Below are 13,259 nucleotides of genomic sequence, written 5' to 3' on the forward strand. Positions count from 1 at the left end.
ATTCTTGATACGAACGTGCAATACCCTCCTATTATTTCATAACACTCAACGTTAGTGTGACTGGCCTAATACATCTATATATGCATCACGCTCTTTGTTTTTTTTAATCAGGGGGATTATTTTTGCAAGTTTCCGTTTAGGAGGAATCCATGCGTTCATGGAGTGGTTAAGTATATTAGAGGGGTCTTGCGGGGAATGGTCAAACAATACTTTCACCATACCTGATGTATATGCCATCTGGACCCGGAGCTGTGCCAGGAACCACTTGAACAACGCGTTGAAGCTCTTCCACTGTTGCCTCAATAAAATCATCTCCGCATTTGGCCCCTACAAAGTTTACCGGCATCTGAGCTGTAAAGCGCTGCTCTAAGCTTTTAGCAATTTTGTGCGAAAATTCTAACGATTATTTTGGTGAAAGAACAACTTAGTAAATATTTATAGGCACTGGCATGGCCTTGCGAGAGCTGAGAAACCTAACCAGCGATTGCGTCGTGAACGAAACAATAAACGTCTTCTTTCTCTCCGCTAGCTCTTAGGTAAGCGCTATTGTCAGAGGACAGCAGCAGCAACAGCGTCAACACTAGGAGCCGTCTCTCACTGGTCGGTCAAGTAACGTCTCTGATGGAGAGATATTACGCTGAAGGGTTTCGGCAACCACACTTTCGATATGCGCCGCTCTTGGGCCAACAATCACCTGCACGAACACGGCGCCAGGGAACTGGCATTCTCAAGTATCCGTTTGGTTTCTGCGACACGCAGAAGGCACACTCTGTGAAGACTCTTCGCTTCGAGATGGACCAGACTCCGGTATTAGCGCCTCCGCAACCGCAAACCGACGGCGCGGATCCCTTGGTGCATGCAGCGGAAGGCACTGGCACTAGCTGTCCATCTTCCATTGCGTCTGCGCGTACCGCCAGCGCAACGGACGACGAAAACCCTGATAACATATCCGAGCATGAAACTGCAACTCCGTCTTCGGCGGCTTCGACGGCCGAAAGCGTCGACTTGACTGTAAGTGGCGGGAAGTCCTCTTCCGTGACGGCTGGGTGGAACGATCAGCTTTCTGTTGAATCTGGGATCACCAGCAGTTCGGCGCGCACAAGTTTCACAAGCGTGTCCTCGCGCTCTCTTCCGAAGGACATGAAGCGCTACTTCCGACGTTACGTCCGTAGCTCCGGCGAAAGTGCCAGCGCGCAGCTGCCAGCTTCTTGGTTGGGTGCGGTAAATGAGCATGGAGGCGTCCAGCCTCGTCGGGATTCCTGGCGAGCGACGTCGCGCCGTTGCGCGCTGCTTACCGCGCTGGCCACCCTGTTGACGCTGTTGCTGGCGGGAATCAGCGCCGAGATATACGCCACACTAGTGCGAGAAGGCAAGCACAGAACACCGCTTATGCCGCTGGAGAACACTATAGCCGTGGCCCCACCCGAACCAGAGGGCAGGGCTATTCGCGTGGTTCCGCCGCGTGTCATTTACAGAGGCGGCAAACGCTCTAGTTCCGTGACGCCAGAGAACGAGTGGAGCACCGACGGGGCCCGCGAGGAGGGGCGGAAGATAGATCCGTCAGCGTACACGTCGGGAGCCAACGCGGATGAAGAACACTTGCCTGCCTCCACCGCGATCACTGTCGATCATGGAGACAAAGCAGCGACGGAACCGGCTGACCTGCGAGAAATACTTGGTGACTGGAACGATGGCAAGGAGACTCTGTGGGCTGCGTACAAGTCGCTCGTGAGTACAAGTGATACCTCCTTACGTTTAAGTAAAAGAGGGCTGGAAGCACGTCGCAAAGTCACCTTCCTGTTCCGGTGTATGTGCCGAGGCATCCCGAGTGCCTCATTGTTTGGACACACACAAACAATTGACGCTGTCAACCTTTAATTGCCGAACTCTATCGAGTGAGGCTAGCTTCGCATGACTCTGAGGAACGATCAGACAGTGTTTGGGGTATCAGCGGCCTTAGCGAGATTAGAAGAACTGCTGAGGCTTATAGATTGCTCAATGACGGATGTGTCCTCTGCTATAGCGGTCTCACAATTATCAAGCAATACGGGGTAGGATTCCTAATCCATAAGGACATAGCGCGGAATATTGACAAATTCTACAGCATTAATGAAAGGGTAGCTGTAGTCGTAATCAAACTGAATAAGAGGTATAGATTAAAGGTCGTACAAGCCTACGCTCCAACGTCCAGTCACGATGATGATGAAGTATATAAGTTTTATGAAGATGTTGAATTAGCGATGAGATAAGTGCGAACTCGGCAGGCACGTACCCAGGATTTTTTTTCGGGGGGGGCCCACCACCACCACCACCACCACCACCACCATCATAATCATCATCATCATCATCATCATCATCATCATCGTCGTCGTCGTCGTCGTTGTCGTCGTCATCATCATCATCGTCATCATCAGCCTGTTTTAAGTCCACTGCAGAACGAAGGCCTCTCCCTGCGATCTCCAATTACCCCTGTCCTGCGCCAACCGATTCCAACTAGCGCCCGTGAATTTCCTAATTTCATCCCTCCACCTAGTCTTTTGTCATCCTCGATTGCGTTTTCCTTCTCTTGGTACCCATTCTGCAACCCTAATGGTACAACGGTTATCTAACCAGCGCATTACATGACCTGCCCAGCTCCATTTTTTCCTCTTGATGTCAATTAGAATATCGTCTATACCCGTTTGCTCTCTGATCCAAACAACTGTCTTTCTGTATCTTAATGTTATGCCTAGCAATCTTCGTTCCATCGCTCTTTGCGTGGTCTTTGCTCTCAAACATCTTTGTCAGTCTCCGACTCCCTGCCCCATATGTCAGCATTGGCAAAATACACTGATTGCACATCTTACTTTTCAATGATAATGGCATTCCAGTCAGGAGCTGGCAATGTCTGCCGTATGCGATCCAACTAATTTTTATTCTTCTGTGAATTTCCTTCTCATAATCAGGGTTCCCTGTGATTAATTGACCTATGTAAGTGTGCTCCTTCGCAGTCTCTAGAGGTCCACTGGTGATCCTGATCTCTTGTTCCTTTGCCCGGCTATTTATCATTATCTTTATCTTCTGCATATTAATATTCAACCCCACTCTTACACTCTCTCCGTTAAGGTCTCCAATGATTTGTTGTAACTCGTCTGCATTCTTGTTGAATAGAACAATGTCATCGGCAAACCGAAGGTGGCTGAGATATTCGCCGTCGATCTTTACTCGTAAGCCTTCCCAGCTTAATAGCTTGAATTCTTCTAAGCAAGCAGTGAATAGCTTTGGAGAAATTGTGTCTCCTTGTCTGACCCCTTTCTCTGTAGGTATCTCCCTGCTTTTCTTGTGTAGAATTAAGGTAGCTGTAGAACCTCTGTAGATATTCTTACGCGAAAGACGAGTCAGTAAGACGAGAAACTATCTATAGGTTATATTTACAACAACGCTTGCAGCGCTGACCGGTTAGATTCACAGCGGGAGCCCAGTTCGTTCTTCCGCCTCTTTCTGGAGTGATGGCACCCACACGCCTCGTTCAAACAAATACCACACGCATGTAGCAATATTACTCCGCCAGTTAATCACAGAAGCAAACAAAATCATCGTCATGCGGCCTTATCAAAATGGCGTCGTGCTTGATAGCTCCGGATCGTCCGCTGTTCTTGAAGAGTTTTTCCATCGGCGGAACCAATGAGGTATGCAACAGACATGGACAAAGTGTACGGAGTCTGAGTATATTTCACTCTTCAAAAGTCTGCGGTACAGTTCTTTTCACTGCTGAGCTGGTTTACTCATGAAACTTCACTGCCAACTGAAGTGAAGCTTGACAATAAATAGTTGCAATGAAGCAAGCATTTCAGTTCAATAAAGAATTAGGCTTTCGTCATTCCACTGTAATAGGCGAGGGAAAACGTGTAAAATTAAGCGCTAATAATTTTACTTTTTTGTGGTTACGGCCTTATTTGAGTAACAGGAAAAGTTTGAAGTACGGATTATTTGCAGCCTCGTGGAGGAACAGTGGCTGGTTGTAATGAGGGCGTGGGCGAGGCTTCACTGTAGACTTCAGTTGTCTCCGACTATAGTAGCATTTTTTGTATTAGCTCTGGAAGAATTACAGCGAAATATATATTTGCGGAACAATCACAGTTCTTTTGGATTCCTCGTTTACTGCTCCAAATGAGAAAACGACTCGTGTTGTTATTTGGGAAGTTGCGTACCGCTGTGTGGCCGCCAGTCCCATACAACCGCGTAGAGCGCAGGATACTGCGATTGTAGACGTACTGCGCCAACCGCGAAAGGTTAGAAAAACACCCACAGAAGCACAATAGTGAAGTGGCTACGTGAGGCGGTTCGACCGATAGCTGTAAAAGCGTCATTCAAAACACGTAACTGTTCTCCGCTTCTGACGGCGTTTTCTCTACTTCCTATTTAAATAAAAAGATGTTGATCCATAAATATTTTATAAAGCAACGGTTATATTTGTTAGATTTGTTGTTAAATTCGCTTTTCCTTGCAGTTTGGTTGTTGCCTTGGCTCTCTCCCTTAGTAGATCGCTTGATTTCTCAACTCCTTGCGATTTTTGTTTCCAGTTGACAATTTTGCACGAAAAGTGCTATACAATTAGGGAAAAACCAGACGAGGTAACGGGCGACAGTCATCTTGATTATGGGTTTGAGGGTTATTGCAGGTTTTCGTGATGGACGCTGTTTCACATTATTTTATTTCTCACCTTATCTAACCGATATCACGTGTATATGATTCCGGGCATCTGCCAGCGTCGCGACGAGCTGTCATTCAAGGAAATAAGGAATCAAAAGGAAAAGTTAAACGTAATTGGCGTTTTCTCCGCCCGCAACTCGTTCCACGAGAGTACAGATCAGCTGACTAACAGCCGCATCCCTTTCCTGGTCCCAGGATGAGTCTAAACAAAGAAGGTTGAACTAACTTAAGCAACAGCTATGCGCGTGACAGTTGAATGGATGGTGACAAATGAACGCATCTCTAGTTAATCTCGCGAGCGCCGAATCTATGAGAAAACTGGCCTTCACATCCCAAGAGATGTTGATAACTACCGCCATCCAAAAGGAGTGAAAAAGGCAGCATAATGCTGACCGATGAATAGCTGCCAAGTCTCAACATTGATCTGGCAGCGCTTTAGGAATGTGTGAGGAGTGGTGGCGTGGGTGGGGAGGGGGGGGGGGGTTATGCCATCTGATTTCGGGGGGGGGGGGGCCGGGCCCTCCCGGCCCCCCCCCCCCTGGGTACGTGCCTGGAACTGGGTATACTGTAGTAATGGGCGACTTCAATGCAAAAGTGGGGAAAAAGCAGGCCGGTGAACAAGCAATTGGCAACTAACGCATTTATTCTAGGAACGCTGGAGGAAAGATGGTGGTAGAATTCGCAGAAAGGAATAAGCTGAGAATAATGAACACCCTTTTCATGAAGCCTAGCAACAGAAAGCGGACCTATAAAAGCCCTAATGGTGAAACAAGAAATTAAATTGATTTGATACTTTCTGATGATCCCAGCATAGTGCAGGATGCAGAAGTGTTGGGTAGGGTAAAGTGCTGCGATCATAATATAGTCAGGGCTGCGATTCACCTTAATTTCAAGAGAGAAAGAGTAATATTTTTCAAGAAAAAACAGGTCAACCTAGAGGCCGTGAGGGTAAAAGCAGACCAATACAGGTTAGCACTTGCAAAAAATATGCAGCCTTAGAACAGAGAGCTGATGATGATGACATAGAGGTAATGAATAAAACCGTAAGTAGGTTGGCTTCAAAGGCAGCAATTGAAGTGGGAGGCAAGGCATCAAGGCAAGCTCTCCCAAGTAGCTAAGGACCTAATAAAGAAATGACAAAGAATGAAAGTGCCCAACGCGAGAGATAAGATAGACTTTTTCGGAACTGTCCAAACTGATCAATAATGCGAAAATTAGTGATATTCGAATTATAACGTCAGAAAGACTGAAGAAGCCGTAAAAATGGACGCAGCCTGAAATCAGTAAGAATGAAACTTGACATAGGACAAACCAAGGTGTATGCATGAAAAGATAAGCAGGGCAACATCATCAGCAATCTCGAAGCTACAGTAAAAGCAGTGGAAGAATTCTATAATCATCTGTACACTACACAGAGGAGTCAGGGTACCTCCATTAGAAACGGTAATGAACAGGATACAGAAACTCCTCCTATAACTAGCGATGAAGTCAGAAGGGCCTTGCAAAACATGAAACGGGGAAGAGCGGCAGGAGAAGATGGAATCACAGCTGATTTAATCAAAGATGGAGAAGATATAATGCTTGGAATACGGGCGGGTCTCTATACGAAGTGTCTATCGACTGCAAGGCTCCAAGAAAACTGAAAGAATGCAAACATTATACTAATGCACAAAAAGGGAAAGGTGAACGAATTGAAAAATTATAGGCCCATTAGCTTACTCCCAGTAATATCTAAAATATTCGTCAAGATAGTTTGCAATAGAATTAGGGCAACACTGGACTTTAGTCAAGCAAGGGAACAGGCTGGCATCAGAAAGGGATACTCTGCAATGGATCACATCCACGTCCTTAATCAGGTTATCGAGAAATCCGCACAGTGCAATGAGCCTCTCTATATGCCTTTCATAGATTACGAAAAGGCATTTCATTCAGTAGAGATACCAGCAGTCAAAGAGGCATTACGTAATCAAAGAGTACCGAAAGTGCTTCCGTAAATACCTTGGAAAATATTTGCACATGTTCCACAGCTACCTTAATTCAACACACGAAAAGCAGGAACATGCCTATAAAGAAAGGGGTCAGACAGGGAGACACAATCTCTCCAATATTATTTCACTGCGTGCATGGAAGAAGTATTCAAGCTATTAAACTCGGAAGGCTTAGGAGTAAGGATCGACGGCGAATATCTCAGCACCCTTCCGTTTGCCGATGACATTGTTGTATTCAGCAACAATGAAGACGAATTGCAGCAAATAATTGAGGACATTAACAAAGACAGTGGGAGAGTGGGTTTGAAGATTAATATGCAGAAGAGAAAGATAATAGGCGGGCAATGATCGGCGGTAGTAATAATAACAGATTCTTTATCCTTATGTTCCTCGCTCACAGCAAATGGTGTCACTAACCTTTTACGTACATTTCATTTTCTAGTGCCTGCCCACATAAATTTAATTAGATTGCTTTGGGTGTCTGGACATAATGGATTAGTCATGAACGAAATGGCTGACAGTCTCGCGAGAGTGGCCCTAAGTGGCCCTGTATTACCATTACTTCCTGCAATAGCTTCGGTAACGACTACTTGATTCAGGAGATATACACTCATTCAAAACTTTTTGAACCCAGCTGTAGCTAATTTTTCAGAATATCGATACCTCCTATTCCCTTGGCCCGAAAATTCCTTTCACACCAGAAAAACTGAAGTCATCTTTACCCGATAACGTTGTCGAATACCAAAATTAAACTTCTATCGTCACAGGGCTGGTCTGGTGCCCTCCCCTCTGCGCCCAGTCTGTGGAGATGAAACAATAGATCATTTTTTCATATTCTGCCGCCGTTTTACTTCTTTAAGAAAAAATATTCTACAATCAGGATTTACACAGCTTGGTTTAAGCTTTTTAATTATGAATATCCTTTCTCTAGGAGCCTCCTCTCTTGGGAAGTGCCACAGGGATATTTGCTTAAGCGCGGAGGAATTTATAGTTGCTACAAAGAGAGTGTCTCGGATTCTTAAACATTTTGTTTTTGTTCGTTTCCTCCAGTTAGCTTACCAATTTTAGTATTTAATAAAGATTGCCTTATTTCACCCAAACCTTGGCCAATCCCTCACAGTGGGTGTGCGCCATCGCAATAAGGAATACCATACCATACCAATGGAACAAGAGTTCAACATCGCCAGTCAGCCTCTTGAGTGTGGGAAGGAGTACGTTTACCAAGGTCAATTAATTACAGGGAACCCTGATCATGACAAGGAAATCCATTGAATAAAAAAATGGGTTGGATCGCATACGGCTGACATTGTCACCTCCTGACTGGAAGCTAACCCTTATCATTGAAAAGGAAGGCGTACAATCGGTGAATTTTACCAGGGGTGACATATGGGGCAGAGACTTGAAGACTGACAAAGAAGCTTGAGAACAAGTTAAGGACCGCGCAAAAAGCGATGGAACCAAGATTGCTAGGCATAACGTTAAGGCACTGAAAGAGAGCGGTTTGGACCGGAGAGCAAGTGGGTATAGTCATTATTCTTATTGACATTAGGAGAGAAAAAATGGAACTGGGCAAGTCATGTAATGCGCCGGTTTAATAACCGTTGGACTATTAGGGTTACCGAATGGATACCAAGAGAAGGGAGACGTAGTCGAGGACGGCAGAAGGCTAGGTGGAGTGATGAAATTAGGAAATTCGCGGCCGCTAGTTGGAATCGGCTGGCGTAGGACAGGGGTAATTGGAGATCGCAGCGAGAGACCTTCGTCCTGCAGTGGACATAAAAAAGGTTGATGATGATCATGATGACACCATAGCGGCAGCTCGCTCTGCGTCGCTATAGAGCGTCGGTCTGCGTTCGCTTGCTTGAGTTGCAGGAAAGGGACACGTTTTAAGTGAGTAAGCATTTCTATGCCTACCCAACGAGGTCCGTCCGTCACGTAAGATGATCGCTTTCGAGATCAGGCGCGCAGCAGCAAGCGAATTCACCTTCGTATTGCCTCTCGCCTAAACGCCACTTAACGGCGGGAACAAAGCGCTGACGAAGCTGTTAGCACTCGGCGCACTGTGTCTCCATCGCACATTGCTTTCAATATAATGCCCACCCAACTCGCTTTGACGCGAACTAAGCGGCATGAACACAGCGCACACGAAGCTATCTGCCTTCGGTACACCCTGTCCTCATTGCTCATCGCTTTCAAGATAGGGCCCGCGCTGCCGCGCCATACGCAGCCGCAGTCGTAGTACTGTTGGTCACATTTGATAATGGTGGCAAGCCGATTGATAAGGTTTACTTAAAAGGAAGACGTCCGGATACCGACCAAAATGGTTTAAAATAGATATTTACGTTTCGCCTCCCCCCCCCCCCCCCCCCACCGGGAGCCTTGTTTACATTGAAACAAGCGGCAGAGCTGGCGCCCTTTTTATGTGCAGCTCAAAACATGACTAAGGCACCTGGCATACATGGGCGGCAGATTGCCTTCGTTGCGACTTAAGAGTGTGCGCCGTGGTTTGGATGATTAGGGACTCAAGATAAAGACGCGAAGAATGATTTTATTCCTTGGCAATCACGCGATATTTCTTCCTGTTAATCGTATATGTGATGTGGTTGCGGAGTGTTCGGCCAAGGTCAAGGCAATGCAACGTGTCGGTTCTAGACGTCATTCATGTGCTGCTTTAGTCTTGTTTTGAAGTTACCGGTTTCTCCAACGTTGACATACCGGCAGTCTGCACACGGAATGACGTGCACCTCGCCTGGGTACTTGTCCTTTTCCAAAGGGTCTTTCACATGCGCGTGCGCGTGTCTAAGTTTCCGGGAGGGGACGTGGGCAGCCTACACGTCATACGACCGCAGAACGCGTGCAAGGATCCCGCTTATGACGGGGACATACAGAATGGAAGCCTGTTTTTTGGGGGGTCCAGGCTGGGTGGGCATTGTACGAGTCAGTTGGCGCCCTACTGAGTCAATGAAGTACTCAGGGTATCCACAACTTGTCAGTTCCTGTCGCACAAATGCATTGTCAGCCATGCGGTCTTTCGCTGTTGCGCACACGTTTTTTTTTTTCGCCCGACGAAGAAGGGAGCCGACAACAGACCTCTTTTGCGTATCAGGATGCACCGATGTGTTGGTTAGGTAGCGACCTGTGTGAGTTTCCTTCCTAAACACTGAATAACCGGTTTGGCCCTTTGCGTTGCACAAGGGTGTCTAAGAACGGCAGTTGGCCTTCACATTCCACTTTTACAGTGAACTTGATTGCTGCTTGCATACTGTTTTGGTGAGCCGGGAAGAGGTCAAGTTTTTTTTTTTTCGTTGCAAAACACTGAAACAGTCGTCGACATATCTGAAGAAGTCTTTAGGTGCCGGTGTAAACAAGGACAACGCTTGAGCTTCGATATCCTCTATTGTTAATTTAGCCTCTGTGATCGAAATCGACGCCCTCATTACCGCTCCGTGGACTTGCCTATAAAATTTCTTCTGGAACGTGAAATACGTATTTGATAGGAAAACTTTAGTATGCACTGCAAGACATGAGCTGCTTCCATAAACGGGAAGGGCAATGCCATGCAAAATGATTTTATCATAGGCAAGCGACCGCAACCAGCGATCAAAACAACACCGGCGCTAATGTTTCCGTGCGGATCATCACCGGATCGGCATTCATTTTCGATAAATGGTGGCGCCGCCTATAGTCAGTGACAACTGCGACAGCCCAGAAGTGAGCTCTTTGTCGTGTTGCAGTTCTTCTTCAGCTGTCCTTGCCGCCCGCATATTTCTGGAAGTCGAAACTACCAAGCGCTCCAAGGTGAATGTGCAAGCACAAACACGTATTATATTTTATATTTAAGGAAACTAGTAGAAGCACAAAAAGGATGAAGGACGCTGAAGGACACAACATGGGTGCTGACTCGCAACTGATTTTTTATTGGGAAAGCATCTAATAGAAACACAGGAACACTACGCATGCGATAGGTAGTGCGAGAACAGAGAAATTAATTAAGTACAGCCTGCTAATCATCCATGAAAGTAAAGGAGTAAACCATAGGGTCGTGCAACACGATTGGCGTCTTGTTTATACTCGTGTTTAGATTCTTTTTTTTTAAACGAGGCTTTCTTTGCCTTTTCCTTCGACTTTCCCACTGCTGCTGGTGCTGTGGCTGCTGCTGTCGGTACACCGCACCGAGGGTGGTTCAGAGGGTCTATATACATGGAAGGAGCGTAGCAGTGAAGAAAAGAGACGCGAAAATCTCGTTTAGACCACACCGCATCGGATGTACACAATGCACTCTGGAACTCCCGGGTTAACGCCACTTTAGCCTCTTGTCAACTGCAGTTATCCGGGACCCCCTGCAAGCGCTTACCTTTTTACCAACGTGCATGTTCAGAGGGAAGCTAGATAGAATGGAAGAGAGGAGGGGGAGAGGAGGAACAGAGTAGGCAGAAACGAGGTAGTCGCGAAACGAGTGAATAGCAGCCTTGCCATTCTGCACTCGTAGTTCCCATACAAATACAAGGCGGGGGCGGGGGATAGGAAAGGGGTGACGTGAGAAAGCCAAGGAAATGCTGGATAACCTCAAGCTCAAGGTACGGGACGGTGCGTTTCTGCTATTTCTGAAAAATAAAATCATGCAAATATGTCTAGCGGACAGCTTACTCAGGGCGTGCAGAAACAGAGCCGCAATAATTAAAGCGCACCGCGGGGTCTAGGCGACACAACGGAAGCGGTCGCTCATCAAATCAACACTTCTGGGCCCGCCGCGGTAGCTTTGCGGCAATGACATTGCTCGAGGTCGTGGATTTGACCGAGGCAGCCGCATCTTGACGGGGGTGAAATAGAAAAAACGCTCGCGCACTTTCATTAAGGGGCACATTAAAGAACACCACGGTGCCAAAATTCATCCAGAGTGCGCCGCTATACGGCCTGCCTCATAATCCGATTGTGGTTTTGGCACATACCAGCCCCATAATCCAATTCAATTTTAATGCTCTGCCATGATGCGATGTGCCATATGAGGCGATGACAATGCTCAACCCTCTCAGAGGTTACGAAATGTGGCGCACGACAACGCCTGAAGCAAACAACTCTCCCTTTGTGTTTTGTGTACTACGCAAACAACCAGCAGTGGCACATGCAAGATAACGCTTAACATGAACTTACCACTCTCATGTTGACAAAACGTTGAAGAAATTAAAAATTCGCTGTCACCATCACCGCTAATTATCGTCGATCAATGCAAACAACACAGGATGCTTCGCTTACATTGATTCCCACAGTGCGTGGGATCTGCATAGTTCTTTTTAATGGTATGTCTCAATGGCTAGTCGTGCATGTCTATTGTTACTGCACTGCAAAATTGCGCTCAACGACCTTTTCATTTCCATTTAATCGGGTGTTAATGCAAAGGTCCATGGGCCAGATGCAAGTCATTCCACAGGTGGTGGAGTGTTGGTAAACTACGCTCAGTGAACATGAAGCAAGACTTGCTTTGTTTTATCCCACAAATTTTTAGACTCATTTCAGGCCTTTGCTAGTTTTCAGTTCAACAAGGGACAGATGCGTGCAACTTCGAACTCTTCGAAATTTCTTCTTCTACTTCGAACTCTTTTCCGATATTCCTTAACTATTATAAAAAAGCTTGTACGATAAGGTGATACCACAAAGTTATCACGCTTCTTTTTTTGGACAACTGTCGCTGCCCTGCTCCAGTTTCTTTTTTTCATTTTATTTTTCTGCAACTATACGAGGTTTGTGTATCAAACATGCTTGAGTCGTAATAGCGTGCAATGGAACTAACCCCCATCGTGTGAGTGCTCAAGAAATACCTGCACAAAACCTCGCTGTCCTTCTTTTACTAGCTCTAAGTGACTCGTCGAAAAATTGAAAATGGTGTTTGAAGATTTAAAGTGGTGGGTCCATACAGCGCGTTAAGTCTGAAGTGTAAGTTTTTGGTCTAAAAACAGTCTATGTTGGCTCTTGTGAGCTTTACAAGTGAATTTTATGCCTAAACCCCTCTGTAAAAAATGTTTGATCGTTTTTTTATCCTTTGTGTTAGTTTCCCAAAATATGCCTAACTATCCCAGCTCTCGATTATTCTGCAGCTCTGTGTGTTTGAGCAAGTGAATTTGTCAAACCATACTTGGTTTTCATTCAGAGCGGATCGGCGTGCGAGGCGCCTTCGTTCACGTACTGCCAACGCCCTCGGCACGAGTTTTACTACGAGAGCGCCATCCACGCTTGCGTGGGGACTTCGACTCACCAGCTCGGCGTCTGCACCCGCGGCGCCAACAGGTTCGACTCTAGGAGGAGCTGTCTGGAAGTGTGCGTTAAAAAGAAGCGGCCCTCGGAGCATTGTTCGCATGCATCGCTGTTCAGGGAATGCAACAGGTGCGTGAAACCGTGTCTTCGTTTACAATGATTAGGCAGTGCGACTTGAGCGCCTACACACTTGATAGACAGCTGCAGTGCTAAATATTACTCGACCTTAGGCCACAACGCCAAATACAAAGGATAACGTGCCTGCGTAAAATAAAGGGTGATAAATATGAAAGGATTAAGTCCACTGTTAATAAACTCTGACATTCAAGT

At 46.4% G+C, this 13,259-nt stretch overlaps 1 protein-coding gene across 1 annotated transcript in view; it reads left to right on the forward strand.

The window, feature by feature from the left end:
- Positions 1-570: 570 nt before the first annotated feature.
- LOC139051285 (uncharacterized) overlaps positions 571-13,259 on the forward strand; it is a 40,899-nt gene continuing 28,210 nt past the window's right edge. The window contains exons 1-2 of the mRNA XM_070528290.1: positions 571-1,728; positions 12,826-13,058. Coding sequence (XP_070384391.1) covers positions 622-1,728; positions 12,826-13,058 — 1,340 coding nt within the window. The 5' untranslated portion in view covers positions 571-621. The remainder of the gene's footprint in view (positions 1,729-12,825; positions 13,059-13,259) is intronic.

Source organism: Dermacentor albipictus, unplaced genomic scaffold (assembly GCF_038994185.2).
Source record: "Dermacentor albipictus isolate Rhodes 1998 colony unplaced genomic scaffold, USDA_Dalb.pri_finalv2 scaffold_11, whole genome shotgun sequence".
Lineage (NCBI taxonomy): Eukaryota > Metazoa > Arthropoda > Arachnida > Ixodida > Ixodidae > Dermacentor > Dermacentor albipictus.